General features: G+C 44.9%; 1 protein-coding gene across 6 annotated transcripts in view; it reads left to right on the plus strand.

Moving 5' to 3' along the window:
- Nucleotides 1-19,618, plus strand: part of SGCD (sarcoglycan delta) — a 225,724-nt gene that overhangs the window by 61,722 nt on the left and 144,384 nt on the right. For 2 of the 6 annotated variants that reach the window (XM_072872315.1, XM_072872321.1), the window contains exons 1-2: nucleotides 9,067-9,249; nucleotides 19,310-19,495. In XM_072872315.1, coding sequence (XP_072728416.1) covers nucleotides 19,310-19,495 — 186 coding nt within the window. In that variant the 5' untranslated portion in view covers nucleotides 9,067-9,249. Of the gene's footprint in view, nucleotides 1-9,066; nucleotides 9,250-10,300; nucleotides 10,426-12,153; nucleotides 12,289-19,309; nucleotides 19,496-19,618 lie in introns of those variants that run through there. The other 4 variants (XM_072872317.1, XM_072872320.1, XM_072872318.1 and 1 more) reach the window with 4 other exon arrangements.

Below are 19,618 nucleotides of genomic sequence, written 5' to 3' on the forward strand. Positions count from 1 at the left end.
CATGTGTCTGAGAGATGTCTCAGTGCCTGCAAGCATTCCTTGTTGCAAAATACATGGACAGCTTGAGTGTACAGTGGATGAGGAAAGTGTGTGGGTGTATTTCTGTCCTTTTGCCTGCAACAACCTGTAACTTTCGGCATAAAGGTGTCATTACTCTTAGGAAGACAGCAGTGGGGCTTTCTGAAACCTATCAAAGAAAGATTGACTAATTTCACATGGGGTTCACCATCTGTCTGAAACGCGTGCCGACCTGCTGTAGCACAACAACATTTACTTGGTTTCTAAGGCTAGCAGATGGAGGTGCCCTTGCTAGAGTTTCTCTGAATCTCCCTGGTTTGTTATTTCCTCTCCCTCTCCCCTTCCATCTTTATGGTGGTCTTCTATTATTATTTGCAGGCGGGTTGTCTTACAACTGTTATTGCACCTTTCCTTGGCCTCTGTCATATCTTACACAGTTACCGAAATAGTGCTGATTGTGGACGGCTATACGGTATAAAAATAGCACGTTGTTGTAATCTAGAGCATTAAAATTCATAGACTGTAGCCGGGCTGTTTCTTGCGCTTTCTGGACAGGCCTGTTAACCTTTGAGAGATTTGCCATGGAGTTCCAGCTGTAGAATAATAAAAACAGGTAAGTGAAAAGGAGCCCTACTGGGAGAAAGTTTATGTGTTGGGATGATAAACCCATAAAACTCTGGGACTGTTCCAGACCCTGCAAGCACATGCATTCCCCCCCCCTGCTCGCCTTTAAAGCCTAACTACCTAGGTGATTTAGGTTAAAAGAAACGCACCGGCTTTGCTGTTGCATTGCAGGGAGATTGGTTTAACCTCTGTGTGGCAGTAGGGATGGAGACTTCTGTAACGCCGTGCTAAATTGCTCCCGATTTTCTATGATGATGATAAATAGCTGAAGGGGTGAAAGGAGGAGGCTTTGCTCAGCAGCGCTAATGCGATCGCAGGGCAGTGCTGCTTCGTACGAGGGGCAGATGCTCACTTGCTAGAGCAGCGCGTTGAGAAACACTTAACCTCCGGCCTTCTCAGATAGGAGCTGTTGCTGCAGAATTCACATCTAACCCCACTGTAACAATACATTACTCGTTACTTAAATATCACTCTACTTAAATATACATATATGTTTTCACACACAATTGAGAGTAAATGCTCTGCATTGATTTCTCTCATGCTGATCTTCTGTAGGGCAGGGGGGTTACAAAAACACTAAGCCGTTCATTAGGTCATCTTTGCATTTGGAAACAGGCTTTGTGGGAAAAGGATTTAATTTTTCACTTTGCATACTTCCTGCTGCAGTGGAGGGAGAGTTTACTTACGTTACTCCAGCTTGAGTACGGCCCTAACCCACAGAAACTGAGAAGACAGGACGTTTCTGAACAATGAGAATAAGCCACGTGGGCACTTGGAAAAAAGACAAAATCAAATAAGCTGTTTTTTAATTACCAGTTAGCGATTTCATAGATTTAAACTATAATTGTAAATATATCTCTGAGTGAGGGATAGCATGAAAGCTGCTACTCTTTGAGAAGCATCCACAGAAACTTTTGTCTGTCATTTTGGGAGAAAAGTGGGCACGTAAAGTCCCTCACATTTTAGAAGGGAACAGCTCTCTCACCTTCCTGACAGCTACTTTGCCCAAAAAGTAAGTCTGGGTGCAAGACACAAAGCCTCTCTCTCTTTTTCTCTCTTTGCCCTCACTCCCTTTGTGATTCTCATTGGACAATATCAGGAAATCCAGGAGGATATTTTTAGCCTGAAAGAATGGAGAATTTAGGACAGAAATGATGTTAACATTAATCACAGCAATGATGAAATTTCATTCCAAAATATACGAATGAGACAAGATTTTCCCTGTGTCCTACTAATGAAAAAAAGATGCTGTTGCTGCCAAACTGTAGGGTCACTGTGCTCACAGGTAATCCAAGACTGTCATTATAAGGTTATAGGACAAAAAGATGGGCCCAAGAACCGAGTTGTATGTTGACTCTCAACTCTGCAGAGGAAGGGACAGGACGTTAGTTTCTCTCTTCCATACTCTTACGGGACCAAACATTTTTACGCTCGTCCTTAGTGTGAGTCTTTTGGCTCACACAGAGATTTGGAAGCATCAGGAGCCCTCGCTGATACTGGAGTGAGGGCTAAGCCACTGTTACCAGCTGGGGAATTAGATAAATATTTGGAAGAGGACAGCAGACCAAATGCAAATGGTCTCGTCAACTTTCTTGGACATTGCAGCCCTTATGGCTGCTGTTGAACATCCAGGAAAAACCCCTAACCCAGGCTCCAAGAAACTGGTTAGGTATGGGAAAGCACAAGGAATCCTCTCAGAAATGGAGAGGTAACAGCTACAGCAATAAAGGGATTTCCCAATTAAATGGCTTTTTACCCTTTGCGACATCCTGCCAATAACTGAAGCAGAGATGCTGAGATTGAGAGGCCATTGGGTAGATCTCTGTAGATAAATCTGAGTCTGGAATTTTTGCACAATGGCCTTTTCATGGTCCTTGGAGAAAATATCCTCACAGATATGCCTCTACCATATTGAGTTCTTTGGCAAAGGTCAGGCGTGATTACTGACATACAAACATGCATTTATTTCTCAGGCCATTACATCTTTTTTCCTTCCCTCTGGCTCACACATTCTACACAATCTCAGTGTGGCGTAATGTTCCTATCAATTTGCTTTTTAAACCTTCCCCCTCATTCTCTGTTGAAACTCAAAATATGTGAGTATATGTACATGTGTGCATTTATTTATATATAAGCATAATCATTCTTTACTCTGCTACATTTCCAAGTATCTGCATACTGTCATGAGCTACTTTATGAACAGTATGTATCTTATCACCTCTTGCAGAATATAAGCAGGGAGAAAGAATTTGCAGAATTTGGCCAAAGATTGCTCATCATTTTGATTACCAAAACTGCTGTCTCCTTGCTTCTTATTCTAGAGTGGATGTTTCACATCAGGTTTTAGCCTGATGGTGAGTGACTAATATTGTCATGGGAAGAGGAGGGCAAGAGTTCTCCTTTGGATCAGATATTATGTATGATGGTCACTGCTGCTCATCTCAGGAGGCTCACATGATCATGGAAAAGTCTTAGTGTCCTTGTTGTCTGCCTTGTTGGTGTTCTGCAAGAGTCCTGGTAATTGCTTTGTAAAAATACAGATATGCTGCCTATGAAAATTGTTCTGTAGAGCCAAATTTGGGTGCATCGGGTGGTGTTAAACTTTGTGATATAGTAGGATATCTAAGCGTAGAGAACAACTGTGCCTTGAACCTGATTTCTGAAAGAACAAAGGGTGAGGCTGCTCAGATAAGAGTAATAAATTTGGATACTGTTAAGACTTTAATAGAAGAACAATTATTGGCCTGGCCAACTGAATATTTGCTCTTATATCTGTATGAAATTAATCTTCACAGCTATTTTTTCTTTCTTGCATTTCTTATGCCAGAGGGGTAGAAGCGCCAGGGAAGTGGCACACCTTTGCATGGTGATACCCATCCTGCTTCCTTGTCATGCTGCAAGTGAAGAGGCTCTATTGTTTGTAAATGAAAACCTTTCCCATTATTGATAAATGACTTCTGGATGGGGAGTATGACACATGCTGGCTGGAAGAACAAGGCTCTGTAATAGTAATATTGCCTTGAACTTACAGCCCACATAGTTTGAGAATGATTCAGGATAATTACATTAATGTTGCTGGAGAAATGAAAAGGAACACTTTCCCTTTTACCTATTAACAAGCTCTACTGGCCTTAAATTATTTCTGAGAAGAGCCTGCAAATGGCTGAAATCATCAGAATAATTACAAAGCAGTGGTTGGGGCGGGGGGGAGAGCTGGACGTGGTCCTGGCTGTGGCTCTTTGGCTGACAGGTAAACACTACCGCTGCTTTTGTGGAAAAAGGAGCATGGCACAGAGCTTTCTGATTAGGCACACTGCAGTCTGCAAATGGGCTCAGGGAGTCTGCAGGTCTTGGACCCTAAGGAGAAGATCGCCATTGGGAGCAGGTTGCTCTCAGTGCAGGTGTTACACATCAACCTGCGCAACGTTAAGCATGAGCCTGCTGTTCTTCTGGCACACTGGATACTTGAATTTCCATCCTCTGCCCTCCCTTTTCTACAGCTCTCCTGAGCCTGTGCAGTGGAAGATCTCTGCTTTTGTTGATGACTTTTTGCCACTTCGATCCTTGTCTCGTAGCAGCAACAGAGATGCTGATGTTTCTAAACTCCATACCCTGAGCAGCAGCTGTCTGGGTCTGGCCTCTCGTAAAAAGCTCAGTCCTTCGCCCCCTTGAGCCCTTCACCTGAGCTCATGTTGTGTTTTCAGCCTTGTGCAAGCGACACCAACTGCTGCCCTGACCTCCCGTTCCCCAGCTCACCTGTAAAATTACTATGAAACCGGGACTTTTTGTTGTGTTTCCCTTGGTTTGTTTACACTGTCATACTGTTTGCTAACTCCAGATGAATAGAAGGGGCAACATTTAATAGTCGGATCTAAATAACTCAGTGTCATGTGAAGCAAGGTCTCCACTTCAGGGTCACCTCTGCCGTTACTGGAGTTTCTCATCTGTGTGAAATTCAGAGCATCCTTCGATGCCTGTCTGCAAGAGCAGGGCCACAGTGGAGTTAGCTCTGCCCCTCTTTGTCTTTAGTTTCCGAGAATTAGAAGATCTTGCATCTCATAACCAGTCCTATATTTATAGCTTTGTGCTAAAATGTAGCCGTATTTATCTCCTCTGAAGAAACTAGAGCAGTGGGTGAGGATGTAGGCACTGCCAGTCTGGCTGCTTCCAGCGCATGGTTGCATGCACAGACAATCGGTTGCTCTCCAGGCACGGTCGCAACAGGCTCCTTACAGCCGAACACACACACACACACACACGAGTGCTTTTTCATTTTCTCCCATTTCCTTTCCACTTGTCCAACAGGCCCATCTCAGCCCTGCGTGTGATTACCTGATGACCTGTGTGCCTTCATTCATTCACAGCTGCAGCACTTAAATAGGATTTTGCTCCCTACCATCCAATCAGACCTTCGCTCCCTGCACGCGCGCGCACACACACACACACACACACACAGAGGGATGGGTTTTCTTCCTCCAGTGGAGCATTCCTCTCCAACAACTACTGCCATTAGCTAAACAAATTTGGGGAACCCCCTCCTCCCCTCCCTTTCTCATTACATTGCCCTCCATCCTCTCTGGATGCTCAGGGCTGGGCAAATCTGTCGCGAATGCCAATAGTTGCCTTCCCATGGCTTGCTGGTCCTGACCCAAAAGAGTTAATTTTCTAATCCATCAGCTACCTTAATTCTGCATTTAAGGAGGTGGAGCTCAAATGAGCCTTGGCTTCTGCCTTTACACACACGTAAGCAAGAGACCTGTTACAAGAGTCCCAGGCTGAGGGTGATTTAAAATAATAATAATTGGGCAGATGATTTCTTTCAGTTGAGAGTTTAAAAATATTTGAACATTTATATTTATTCTGTTGTGATATTTCAAGAGATTTAATGGATAAAAAAAGAGTCGTTTGGAGGGAAACCTCGAACAAGGGTTTGTTTATTATCTCATTCAGATCTTAAAAAATTTCATTTTGACTTCTTCCTCCACTCCAGGTGCACACACACCTGCATTTACATGCTGATTCTGCATATTTTTTTTCCCCTGATTTTCATAGGAAGGTTTTGGGAATGTTTCAGCGAGTCCTTGGAAATCTGCACAGTATAAAAAACCTATGAGTTTTGTTTTGGATGCAAATAGATATTACCAGTTAAACAGAATTAGGTATGAATATTGCTGAGTCAACAGTAAATACTAAATCATTTTCAGCTGCTTCTAGAAAATGCTGGACGCCAAAATGCAGGACAGGTATAAATGGTGGAGAAGAAACTTTCCTTCCTACCTTTTGTAGGTCTCATGTATTTCCTGGTGTAAAAATTCATGGATCCAGGTGGAGTGGATCTCCTGCACAAAATGGAAGTCCCTACATGTTGCAATCTCCAGCTACAAAGATATTGGAGCTTTGAGGGGGGTTAATTTGTTTTTATCTTCCCAAAGAGCTCTAGCAGGTTTTTTTAATCCTCATAACTCTGCCAGTACTGAGAAATAATAGCAGTTACGCAGATAGTTATGTCGACATCAACTTAAGTTTTACGCCTGCAAGGTTCATATATTTTTGGTAGCACTGGCAGTAATACAAATGATACCTCAATAACAGAAAAACAGAACAGTCCCTGAGCCACAGTTCTGATGCTTGAAGCATCTTTAAACCCTGTACCCAAATGAGAAAGAGATAAAAACAACCTAGTCAAAGTGGCTTAGCTTGAAGGAGCATTTTATGTGTTAGTTGATGACAAAATAGTTAGGCATTAATGCAGTTTACAGTAAGACACCCTTAAGTTATCACTGAGGTTGGTGTGATGCCTGACAGATTTAATGTAAATATTTATAGACTTGGCCTACTAATTATGCCAATGGAAAAAATGCAGTATTAATGCTGTCACCTCCCCATGTCTCTACCTGCCAGCACGCTGCCAGCTCGCGTAAATATTCTGAAGATAGAAAGTATGGCACATAAATAGAAGAGATCATTTACATTTTTAATAAGGGATTAAGTTATCTCCAGCAGTAGTTTCCAGCCTGTGGTCCACAGGCATATGGGAGGCCTGTGGACTATTCTCAAGGGAACTGTGAAAAATGACAGAAAAAGAGAGTTTTGTGTAGGGTACATAGAAATCTCTCTCTGTGAAATTATTAAAGGGGTATGCACCTCCTTTGGCAAATATTTGGGGGTCCACACACGGAGAAAAATTTGCAAACCACTGATTTAACGTGTTTGTGTAAAGAACTCAATAATTTCAAAGTACCATACTGCCATGTGGTAAATGATTTGACTATTGGTCCTGCCGGAGCCAGGCTGCCATAAGAAGTCCTGGACCACAAAGCACTGAAGCATGTGCTTAACTCAAAACACACGTCGATCCATTGAAGTTACTGCCTGTCACCATACGTAACTGGTTTGCTGAATAAAGACCATGGGGAAATTTAAGACAGAAGGCAAGGACTACTATCATCTTGCAAACAGCTCTGCAGATGCCTGATTGTCTTGTACAACTGAAAATCTAATTATGTGAATCTGCAGTTCATATTTTTTCTGTTTCAGTTTATTTATACTAAGAGACTCCAAAGGTTTTAGGTGCCGTTGGTTTCAGCCGTTACTGGTTGCCAGCCCAAAGAGTATTATCATTGCTGTTGCAGCCAGTTTAGGAGACCCTCTTTTAGCTGCATCGATGGCTCTCCTGATTTGCGATCCAAAAGTCTGTGGTTTCTGTTCTGACACAAACTGACTCCTCACAAGCTGTGCAAATAAATCTGGAAAGCTGTCACCAGTGGTTGTACGTGTGTGGCTTGTGTGCGTGCCTTTTGCTTGGCTTATAGTCTTGAAAACTGAGGCAGAATGACCGGGTGGTTTCATATTGTCTTCTGCAAAATAGCATCTCATACCGCATACATCCCCACTGAAGTCAGTGCAGTCGGGGTGCTGGTCCAGGTTGCCAGAATCTGGCCTGTGCGCATTGCCAGGGCGTGTGGGCAATATTGCTGGCCAACGTGCGGCGCTCTGCAGGAGTTAAGAAAAGGGCATTTTTGGTAGCAGGGCAAGGTGCAGGTGAAAGCCACGCATGGTGTTACCACAGCAGCTCTCAAAACAGGTTGGATGGATGAAGTACTGCAGGCTTTCCCTACAGGCAACCCGTGTGGGTTTTGTACGATCTCATTGCCGGTGCGTGAAAGGCAGATCTCGCCTTCCTGCGGATGAGTCCTTGCTATGGACCTAATCCACAGCCCATGGAAGGCAACAGGCTTCCTACTGCCTTCAATGAGCTCTGGATCAGACCATACGTAAGGGTCTCAATTATTTCCAATCCCCAGCTGCATTTGTCTCTTGTAAACACTTCATCTGGCCGCCGCACCTCTGTACAATCACAGAACAGAATAACCCGATGGAAGTGGAGTGCATGGTTTTGAAAAGGAACATTAAGAGGGAAAAAATATAACTCTCTCTCTTTAAACTGTCTCTTTTCTATATTGTTACCTTGACAACTCTGCTGCTGTGTTTCATCTTTGGTGGGACTTAGCCGTGGTGGAATAAGGGGGACATCCATGTGCGTTTCCACATCTACTCCGGCTCCGCTTCACAGGCACATGCCAGGCGCAGGGCATCTCGAGCTCCAGAGCCTGCGTTCGCTGCCTTGACCCATGGTGCTGTCTGGAAATGATTACGGATATTAAGAACTGGGACCCATTCTGATTAAAGGTATAACATTATGTCTTCTATTTCTTTTCCTTAAGCCAACCCCAGAGCAATGTTAATGCTCTTTAAAAAGAGATGCAAGGTGCTTAAAATAATTGTAAGGGTTAGGACAGCTGGAAAGCGGAGAGGGATGAAAGTGCTCAAAAATAGTTGTATTATTTTTAGTATAAGCAGATACAGGAGTATGTGTCAAGATTAGGATACAGTTCTGATGTGCTGAACTGAGTCTGGAGATGCTAAAAATATGCTTTCTGTTCTCACAATTTTTGGAAGAGACAGAGGCAAAGGTAAGAGGAGAGTAGTGGTGAACTGGAATTTTAATTCCTGTGCTTCCTTGCTTGTTGGGGTTTGGCAAAGCTGTCTGTTAACCTGGGCGCCTGTGACCTGCTGATACTAGCAAAACATACGAGGCAGGGCAAGGTGTTATCCGTGGGAATGGGATCCCTCCCACCCCCTTTTTCTTCTTCCCAAAGAAAATCCCCACCAACGTAATCCTTTTATTCTTTTTAACCAAAATGGCTAGCTTTATAGCTGCAAAGGCAAGACATGCAGGCTCCAGGGCTGGGCGCAGACGGGGGTGTCTGTGTCTGAATGTGTGTGCGGGGAAGGGGGCTTTTAATGCAAAACACATGTGTTTTCAATTGCTATCTGGAGCCAGCCCAGTAGCTGTAACTTGGCCTGACAAAGCCTTATTGAAGTACAGACAGTGCGGTTTCAAAGCAGTTAGAAAAAGAACGAGAGTGCTGTTCAGGAAATTCTTCAGGCATGGGCAGGGACTTGGCTGCAATTCTGCTGTTGGAAAATCTGACAGGGGCAGCTCATGAGCACCGGCCAGGCCTCGTGCTGCTCTGCAAGCCGCGCTGCATCTTCCCCCCAGCCTCCAGCACCCCTCGGGGTTCTCATCTGCCCGCCGAGGGGTAGGTAAGAGCTGCCTTGCTCCCTCCCGCTGCAGCCGGGGTGGTTTGCCGTTCTTTTGTGCTCGTGCAAAGAGGCTTCTTGCTTTCAGACTGTTGTTTAGAGAAGAAAAGTCGAGAATGGGAAGTCGTGGCATATGTGCGAAGGGATGGGAGTCGTTTGAGGGTGGGTGGTGGTTGCTGGCTAACTTTGCTTCGGTAGTAATTCTGCAGGCAAAGCAACTCCTGCGCTGCGTCTCTGGCTGCATGAACACTGTAACCAAATAATTCTCAACTTTTTCATTTGGGGGAATAAGTAAGTATATAACCTGAAGCCACCGAAAAGTTGGCTCTGTACCATGTGTCACTTACCGATTTTGATGAAAAATGTGATTCAGTCGTAATAAATACATTTATATGCACATTGTATTATATAGTTGTTTAATGAGTTGAAAGCATGTTTGTCTGGGGGGTGTTTGGCAATTCCTGGTACAGCTAGCTTGTGAAGAGCGGCAGTAATTCAGTAATAATCAATGCCTTGTGATTTCTCTGCATATTTTTTTCTGTATTTTATAAAGCCTGAGCAAACTGCAACAGACAGCACAGTCAGAAACCATGTAGAGCAGATTAAAAGGAAAAACATTAATTTAGGGGCTGTTCTATCTGCAACTTCTCTTCTGATTTGCGTTTCTTTCCCCAAATAACTTAAGAAACATTTATGATAAAAAGCTCGCTCTCTCTTTAGGAGCCTGCCAGATTTAGGCAATGCTCTCTCATCCTTTTAGTTGCAGCATTAAAGCTTCTCTTGCCTTTGCAGAGATATCAGCACCTTATATGGTAGGCTTGTGTTTGGGAGTTAGGGTACGGCGCGTTCGTCAAGGCGGATGGAGGTGTCAGGAGGCGTCCGCCTCGCGCAGCTTCAGAAACTTCCTTGCCTCTGCCAGTGCCTCTTCCTTGGATTTTCACAGCAATGTTATTTGACATGTTGAAAATGCTTTTTAGCCGTGTTTTATGGCAGTGGTGTTTTTTTTTTTGCTTTCCACAAGGAATGAATTAAGGATATTAAATTATACAGTGGGACAGCGCTAAGCGTTTCTGGCTGGTTCATGGGAGTAGACCCACAGTTTGCCTGCATCCAGCAGGACTGCACATACAGGGCTCAAACAGTCTTTCATCTTGGAAATCCAGAAAATTCAGTGACAAGGTGAGGTTTGCCACCAAAGTGCATCAGATCCTGTATGTGACAGGGCCAGAGCTTTCTCCCAGTAATGCTGGTGAAGCGGGTACGTAGGCAACTCCAAAGGATAACGGCAGGCTCAGGCACACAGCAAACCCTACCTGGAAAGAGTGGTATTCAGTGGATTTGGATCTTTAATGGGAATATTATCTGGTCCAATGCAAAAAGATTCTACGTGACGGAAGGGAAAAAAGAAGGGTGTTCAGGAGCATCTTCTCCTTGCCACTGTATCTTTTTTTTCCTGTGAAAAGTGATGGTAAGCTGAAATGGGTTGGTTTGGGCCAAGTGAGGACTTTGCTGGTTTGGGGTGCAGGAAGGGCATCCCCCAAGAGCCGTGGATGTACGGTAGCTTCCTGGAGGCTGATGGGGGCGAAGGGAATGAGAGGAAGGACAGAGATGAGCTGTGGAAAAGGGAGGCGTGTGATGAAAATGACGAGACTTGATAAGCGCAAAGTTTGCTTTGCAGAAAATATACCTGCGGTGAAAATGCTGTGTTAAATGAAGGTCTCATATGATCTGGACTGTTTGAGCCTTTGCAGGCTGCCATCTTACCCTGCAGACTTGGAGCTCTATTGCTTTTCTCAGCAGCTGTTAATTTAGGCACCCAGTCAGCCTATTATCTTCTTCACTGCTAGTTATAAGCTTATTTAAAAAAAAAAAAAAAAATTTCATGTTCCTGCCTCTGATCATGCAGCATCCCACCTCCCAAATCTGATCATCAGCGGTGAAGAGACAGAGAGACAAAGAAACCGGAATATGTCTGTCTTAGCAGGAAGCAGCCAGGGCTGCGCTGCCGTACCTGGCTTTAGGGGTGCTCCTGCCCCACGTCTGGGTGAGATGAGCGGTGCAGGTTTTTCATCAGGTATGGTATCAGTCTGGATCATAGGATGTCCCAAGTGCACAGCTGGCTGTTTGCCGTACCCATTCTTGACGGGACCCTAGTGGAGACACTGGTGCCTGGGTGTGAGTCCGGGCAGCGCAGGGCAGGGGAGGCTCTTTGCAACGGCATGGGCTGGATTTGATTGAGGGAGGTGGTGGTTTCCTCCCTAACTCTGGCAGCTGCTCCTGAGCCTCCCCCTGCCAGAGGTGACCTTTCTGCAGCTCCACCTGGGTCAAGTATTCAAACTTTGCTTTGTATCCAAAAGGACTGAAGAGTGTGTGCTTGTGGACAGAATGTTAGGCATCTAAAGTGAAATTGGAGGGTGTCTTGGTCTTGGAAGCACACAGATAAGAGAGCCATTAGCACACCCTAATACGTGTATTCCTTCTTCTGGTCCTTCCCAAGAGCAAATTAGAAAGCAAGTGTGTCTGTGCAAATGAGCAAATGGATAAGCACAGTAAGCACATCGTGTGGAGGGAAGATGCAGCAGAAAAGTTTTAAGTTGTGAGAGCAGGATCACAGCAGAGACTGTACTCTGGATCTTGGCACATGCTCAAGCCCACAGTTATCAATTTGTGCCATGCCGGCTGGATTCCAGCTGTATAAATACATATTACGATCCTGCTTTGCACATTCCGACAAGCCATATCTTTTTTCTTGGTACTGTGGGGTGAGTGTGTTGGGGCAGAAGTCTGCAAAGTATCACCTCCTGTAGCTTGCTTTCTGATTTGAGCTCAGTTGATTATATCCCTCTTGCTGTTCCCACAGCCTCCTGGAGTCAAACCTGCTGCTGGGTATTTTAGTGTAGTTCTCATATTTGTTCATCCTGCTTTGAGATACTCCAGTGGGAAAGAGCGTTTATAAACTTGGCACCGATGGACATAGGCTTATGATTGCTTCACATCATCTGAGTGGTGCAAAGGAACCAGCGTGTGAATGCAGCAAAGCCGGTATGATGTTTGCATGCAGCGTGAATGTATCGCTACAAATTGTGGGGCATTTTGTGAAAGACATTCTTTGTTGACTAGCTTGATACATAAGAGAACTCACTGCAGGAACTTTTTCTTCCTTGTTAACTTTCCTTTCCATTTTCTCCTTAATTCTGAAAAAGAAAAATATCGAGACAAAGTAACTATCAAGAAAAAAGTCTCAAAGTTAGAAGAAACACTCAAGAAAACAGACATGTTTCTCGTCTCAGAGAAGAGAAGCAATAGTAGCATCACATTGCTCACAGTCTCTTGCAGCATCATAATAAAATACCACTTTTGTTTCAGGAGATGCTGTTCAGAGATGGAGTTGCCTGTTGCTTTGTTTTGTTCTGGCAAACTCTAATATGTTTAGAGTTTTACAGTAAGTGCTCCGTGAATGCAGAGCAGTGACGGAGCAGGGCAGAAGTCCCGTGTTCAGCTTTTCATTCAATCCGTCTGCTCAAAGATACTGGTTTATAAACTGAGGCTTTTGCAGTGCCCTTATCCTCAAGCATGTTTATTGTCAAAATGCTGTCAGTCCTAGCAACTGGGGCAATTACATGAGCTCTCAAGATGTTAGAGGTAAGGGGTAGCCTGGAGCATTGAGGGATGTGGATTAGAGATGCTTTGCCAGGAGATGAATCCCCAAGGTCTCCCCAGCTGCCTGTGCTGAGTGAGTCCAACTTCCTCACGATATAAGAGGTGGGGATGGGAAAAGAAGTATTTCCTAGTGTACCGGGCAGAGCATGCACCGATGGACTGTGCAGACCAGGAAGAGCTTGTAGATGTGCTTATGTTTGCCAGAATCAGGTGAGATATTTGAAGAACGCTACATGTGACGTGCCCCACTGATAGAAACTAGTCAGAAAAGAAGAAAACATTCCTTAGGTTGTTTCCTTCCCCTTTTTGTCTTTCTGGCCATGTATCACATTGCGGTAATACCCGACAAGCGGGCACTGAGTGGTGATGGTCTTTCCAACTTGTGGAATAGCTGCTCCCCATGTGGAGGGATGGGAACGGTTGACAGAAGCAGAGGGACAAGCAGAGAGGGAAGATTTCAGCTTTGGGGACACCAACGGCAGCGACAGAGGCCACACTGGCACAACCATCGGGGTGGAAGAGCCCGAGTTCATGGCTTCGATGGTGCTGGAGAAAAGTGCTGTGAGATTTAACTACCCCAGCAAGTATTTCATCCTTTGGGCTGTTCCCCAGTGCTCTGCCCTTGCTGGCCAAGCTGCAAGTGAGAAGTCATTTTCCAGAGCCGGATCCTTTTATGGAGGCCCAGGCTGTGGTCTGACACGTGTGCGGGGCCATAAATCACTTCTGGGTCATGGTGCTGGTGGATTAACAGGCCTGGGAGTGTCAAGCTTGAGAGAGAGTTTTATGGGGAGCGGAGAGGCAAAAGGTCTTGTTGATAGATGGCTCAAAACACCCTTCTTCGTGCCAAATTTTGTTCTCAGTCACACTCCAGAAATGTCTGTTCTTTTGAACCTGGTGGATAGTGTGCACTTAAAAGACAGAGAAATTAAAGAGGATGAATCTGCAGAGCATTTACAGCTAGTGAATACAAGTGCATTGCCTTCCAGTGATATGGCAGAGAGCACCTCTGGAGGTTTTTTAGTTCGGTTTTTTTTTCCCCCTCATTTCAGCCCAAAAGAAAAGGTTTCTGTTTCAAAAAACAAAGAGAAAGAGAAGAGGATGTCGGTGATACAGACACAAAGAGAAGGCAGATGTGGGAGATGTAGGTCCAAGGCCCGAGGGAATTTGAACCCCTCTCTCATCTCTAGGAATGTCTTCCCATCACCATGCTACGGGTTAGCCCGGGGTCAGATGCTCTTCGTTTTTCTGATGAAGTTGTTACACCTCAGTTATATGCAGGCAGGCAGGGAGGAGAGGTGCCGTGTCGGCTGCACAAGGCTTAGGGGCTTTTGGTCCATGCTGTAGTGAGCAGTTTCGATGAGCTCTAGGGAATTTTCGGCAGCAAATTTCAAGTGGGCCCCTAAGAGAGAAGCTGCCTTCCCAGACTGCATCCCCTTTCAGCTTAAAATTGTTCTGTTACTAAACATACATCATTTAAGCGCTGATCAAAGAAACCCCCGTGGCACAGAAACATTATTGATTCCTCTTGTTATGCCTCACCCTGTTCATAGCCCTCATTGAGCCTACAAAGCCAGCATGGCCAGGGCATGTTACAGCTCCGGTTTTAGCAAGGAAAAGGTGTTTATCCATCCTTGTGCATATAAAACACTTCTGCCTGATGAATCGTTAATCTGGGTTGCACGCCCTGAATGAGAAGCTTTGTGCCAGGGCAGGAGGGATACCGTGGAAGGGAGAGAGGCATGCAATAAAGATTTGCCATAACTGGTGGGGTCTGATGTGATTTTTTGGAAACTCAGTGCCAGTTCTGATTTGTGATGCCTTTCAGCTGAGTCTGGTTTCAGCTTTACTGAAGAAGGAAAGTGCTGAAGGTTCTTTGCCAGAAGTACTCGGTGAGCAGCCTGTGCAGATCAGGGAATGTAGTGGCATGACTCTTCCAGTGGTCTTAAAAAAACAAATAAATCTTTCTTGTCATGGACCATATCTCTAAGGTATGCTAAAGTGAAAGGATGAATAGCTTTTCTAAACAGACTGGATTTTGTATCAGGCCCTGTTTGCAGTGTTCATATATAAGGACTCAGCGTACAGCTCTTGTGCAAAAACTTATTACCCATTTTTCTGCAGCAGCAAGAATTCCTTGGAGAATTACGCGGGTTCCAGGCTATACTTTTGTAGTCATGGTAATGTTGTCTTTGGCTAAACTGCAAAGATTTGGCATGCTGCATTTTTTGTATTGTAAATGGGATTGCACATGTGCTAATGGTGGTCCAATGCTGTGCACGTGTGTCTTCAAGCCCTCTCATGGCAGGCAGATACTTTCAGATTTGCCTTTTGGAAGGAGCGCTTCTCTTTCCAATTTCTATATTTGTTTCAGTATTATTTTTTCACCACTATTATGAAATTAGGTGGTTGTTCCTAATGTTTTCCTGAAAAAAAAAAGAAAATCCCATTAAGCAACTGGCAGCCTTTCCCTTTGGCTCAGTAATTGAAGGGGGGGGGGGGTCCCTTGCAAATGCAACCACTGGATGTCCTTTCACAGCAATACTTTTTTTTCTGGTGCCTTAGTTCTTTTTAATGTTTGAGTCGGGAGAAGTTGCCAAAATGTAAATTATGACTAGCATACTTTTCCCGCCCACACAGAGCAGAGTATTGATAGTGGATATAGCTTGTTCCTTGTGTAGTTGCCTTGCAGGCTGCTTTATTCTACTTGTTTGTTTAACACACCTCAGCACTCTCTGTCCATCATTCTGTCTTCTCTTCCTGGAGGACTACAGACATGAGCATTTTCCTTTGGTATTCAGAATTCAGGGGGGAAATGCTAGCTAGAAATCATATATAGCTTTAAATGTAGCTGTGTGAGAGTTTGTGTAGAAAGAACATGCTACCTACGATTCCCGTGTTATTTTCTTGTTATAAGTTTATGCTGTATTACTAAGTCATGCTCATCATGCGTGTTGTACTACTTTAGTTGGTCTATCTCTGTTAGGGCAGCTGTGAGCGAAATATTTTATCAGCACCAGAGAAATTCTCAAAATCAGGCTGCTGTCTGGATGCAAGTTGCTCTTTGTGGTTATGTTCTGTTCCTATAAATTCTTTTGAGGTCTGCAAAGTTTTGCCCCGGCTGGATATGCCATTTTCTCCATCCTAGAGATTGCAAGTGAAGAAAAAAGAAAAAAGGAGAGAGAGAGAGAGAGAAGGAAAGAGATGAAGAGAATAAACAAGTTTTGCAATAAAGAGATATTTTGAGCTGGGTATTTCATATTGTTTCTTATTGGTCAAACCTTTTCCATGATTTGAGAGAGTTAGAGATGCAATTTATTCATTTTCTCCGAGGGAGAGGCTGCATTTAATATGTGCTCTCCAGGATCCCCTGTTAAAATATTAGGCAATAAAATCCTTGACTGTACAGTAGTTGTGGTTATAATTTCCCCTAGGTAGTGGAAACTCTGTAATTTATTGTTGTTTAAGTTTTCCCTTTGCACAGATCAGAGTGGTTGTAGCAGTGTAAAAAGAACTGTTTTTCTCCAAGTGCGTGTATTTGTTGGTGACCCAGCTCCTCTCTCTGATGAGCTCTGTGCTGCAAAGCCCTCCACATTGCTGACATGGCATCTGTGAGCAAAAACACTGGTGAAGACTGAGCTGGATCTGTTGTAAGCAACTTACTTTGCTCCTCCTTGGTAAAAGCTACAGGTCTGCCTGGGCTTCGGGTGCTTTTGCGGTGTAGAGATAGATAACCCAGTTGGTCTGAGCAGCAGAAGTGATTTATGGTGAGCCCACTTACAGTGTTGAAAACTGCTCTTCAGTACACACACACCTTTCTTTGGTGATGTACTTTTAACGCACGTTGGCTAAACTGGCTGAGCCAACCCGAATTAAGAACAGGCTTATTTGCTGTGAGCTGTTGGCTCCTCCCGACGCAGTATGACCGTCTGCGCTAATTGACGTTGCAGATCTTCACGGCATTAGCTGGGGCTGGGGTAGTCTGAGGTTGTAAATGAGGCATGGTTTGTGGGGGGATGCGAGATCCTTTTTTTAGACCAGCTGAGAAAGCTGGAAAAAGCAGGCGGGCTTGGAGGCGTGGATGGGCTGGCTGAAGCTCGCCTCGTTCCAGTTTTAGCTTAGCGAGCACAGGCAGCACCTTCGTTCGAAAGGAGGGAGCTCAGCCTGGCAGCTGCCTGCAGTGGGCAGCGGCGGTGCCCTGGGTCTCCTCTTGCGGGGGTCCTTTGCAGCACCTCACTGTTGCACAAGTCTGACCCGCTTTTTCTCCTGGGTGAACTGTAGCCCTCAGGTCTGTAAGAGGAAAAAATGCTTAAAAATGCGATGGTTCAGAAAGCTGAGAGCAAAATGATAGGAGCACCTCATTTGGTGTTATTTTTTAAAATCTTATGGTTTTCAGCCACTGTTGTGAATTTTGAATGTGGGGGGTTAACACGGCTGCTGACATTAGAGGAGGTGGAGATGGGCATCTCCGCCCTCCGGAGGAGCATCGCTGTTGGGAATGAGGGCAGGGGTGCGAGCACACCAGCCTCCCCGGGCTAAACACAGCCTTCCTGAATATGCCGCTAAGTCAGCTTTGCTTTATAGGTCCAGATCGGGAGAGGGTCTGAAAGGAATTTAGTGCCTGAATGGATTTATTTAGCACCTGAGACACTGTTTCAGCCTGGGTGAGGGGTGAAGGCTTGTGGAGGAAGGGAGAGGTGGATGATCCCCTGTGCCGTAGGTGACAACACCAGGCAGCGTTAGAAAACACAGGTCTTAGTGACTTCTGGAGCAGTGAAAGGTAAAAAAAAGGTAACTGGTTCTTCAGGCAGCCCTTGCGTCAAACGTGTGGGCTTCAGCACTGGAGCAGCAAAGGGAAAGTGTTAACTTCATCCCTGGTGCAATGCTGTTGGAACAAAAGTTATGCCATGAAGAAACTCACCTTGCATCAGCCTGCAATGGGCTCTACACCACTGCCGACTGCATGCTGTATTTTATTAGATGCTGGAGTATGAAGCTATTAGCAAAAAAGTAAGGAAAAAACCAGGAAACTAATGGTAAACAAGCATAAGCTGCTATGAATGAGCATCTGATTTCTTCCATTGTCTCATTCTGCCCTTGTGGATCACACTCCCACAGAGAGGAACTCGCATTGTTTCCTCCTGTTATGTGAATTTTGTAATTCACTGAATACAAACATCGATGCCAGATACCCTGAGGAAGAAGCCTGTGGTGTTGAATCAGTAGTGCAAGAACGTGTTTGGTGGTGGTTTATTTGTCTAGAGTCTAAAATGCAAAACATTCAGCAAACTGTGTTATTAGAGATTATATGATATCATCAGTCTGTGCGTCAAAAAAGTCTGAAAACATAAGAAACTGATCCCTGGGGGAAGCCCATGAAAGTGGCTTTCCGCACCCCGAATGTGAAGGACGAGAACATGAATACTTTCATTTGTGCGTCACGAAATACCTCCACGATCACAACCCATGCACACGCAGCCGTTCACACGCACCGTTGTGCGGCGGCTGTGCTCCGGACCCCGATCCCAGCAGGTTGCAATGCTGTTTAACAGCACCCGTCTCTTTCCATCCACGGTGGGGACAGCCAGATCCCTGACTGCCGGGAGCCAGCCGGGTACCGGGGTGCAGGAGGGGGACGGTGCTCGCCACAGGGGACTGTAAAGCGAATTCTTCCTGGGGATGCTGCCGCGCTGCTTTCCTCAGCACCGGCTTTCCTTCCTTCCTTTTTTCCCTGGTTTTGGCTCCCGGTGTTGTCCTAGCGTGCTGTGCCCACCCGAGGTATCAGTATCCTTGTTAAAGCAGCATAGATATTTGGGGATAATTTGTTAGGGATGTGGGAGCTGTGCTTCAGGTTTACTTGGCTAAGAAGGATTGGGGTGCGGGAAGGGAGAAGGGCAAACATTTCCCCTTTGCCTCTTTTCTTTGGCTGGAAGGAATGATTTTTTGAGATTTCCTTTTTTTTTTTTTTTTAAATTAAAGCCTCTGAGAAGTAATATTGCATCTTCAAAACAAACTGCTGAACTCAACTGCTTTTACCAAACGCATGCAAAATTTTCCCCTCAGGATCCTTAGAGGCCCTGGAGTGCCTGCCTTGCAAAACCTGGGGCGGTGAAGAGAGTTACTCGAGAGTGATCTCCATAGGATACCTTTAGACAGTGTGCTTACGTGTATTTATAAATATATATATACGTGTAACACCTAAAATACTCTTTCGGTATGTTACTGCATACAGTAAGGAGAAAGAAAAATAATGCAGAATGAAGATACCGAAAGAGACGCTGCCCAGCTGGTAAACTCTGAAAAAGAAAAAACAAAACCCTCTAAGAGGCACAGACACAAGCAGTTTTTATCATCGGCTTTCTCTTGCCGCTTAATACACGTGGTTATTTCTTTGTGATCATTTCAGATGCCTCAGGAACAGTACGCACACCGGAGCACCATGCAGACCTCGGAAGGACCCCAGGTATACAAAGTGGGGATTTATGGCTGGAGGAAGAGATGCCTCTATTTCTTTGTGCTGCTCCTAATGATTTTAATCCTGGTGAACCTTGCTATGACCATCTGGATTCTGAAGGTTATGAACTTCACAATTGTAAGTAGGGGTTACCCTGAAAGGTCTGGGGAAGTTGGGGGAGGGTGATGGTCTTTCCTCTGAGCATGAATTCAGATACAGCTTCGATAACGGGGTGTTTTAGTTGCCATGGATAGCCGTTAT

Source organism: Ciconia boyciana, chromosome 9 (assembly GCF_034638445.1).
Source record: "Ciconia boyciana chromosome 9, ASM3463844v1, whole genome shotgun sequence".
NCBI classification, from domain to species: Eukaryota; Metazoa; Chordata; class Aves; order Ciconiiformes; family Ciconiidae; genus Ciconia; species Ciconia boyciana.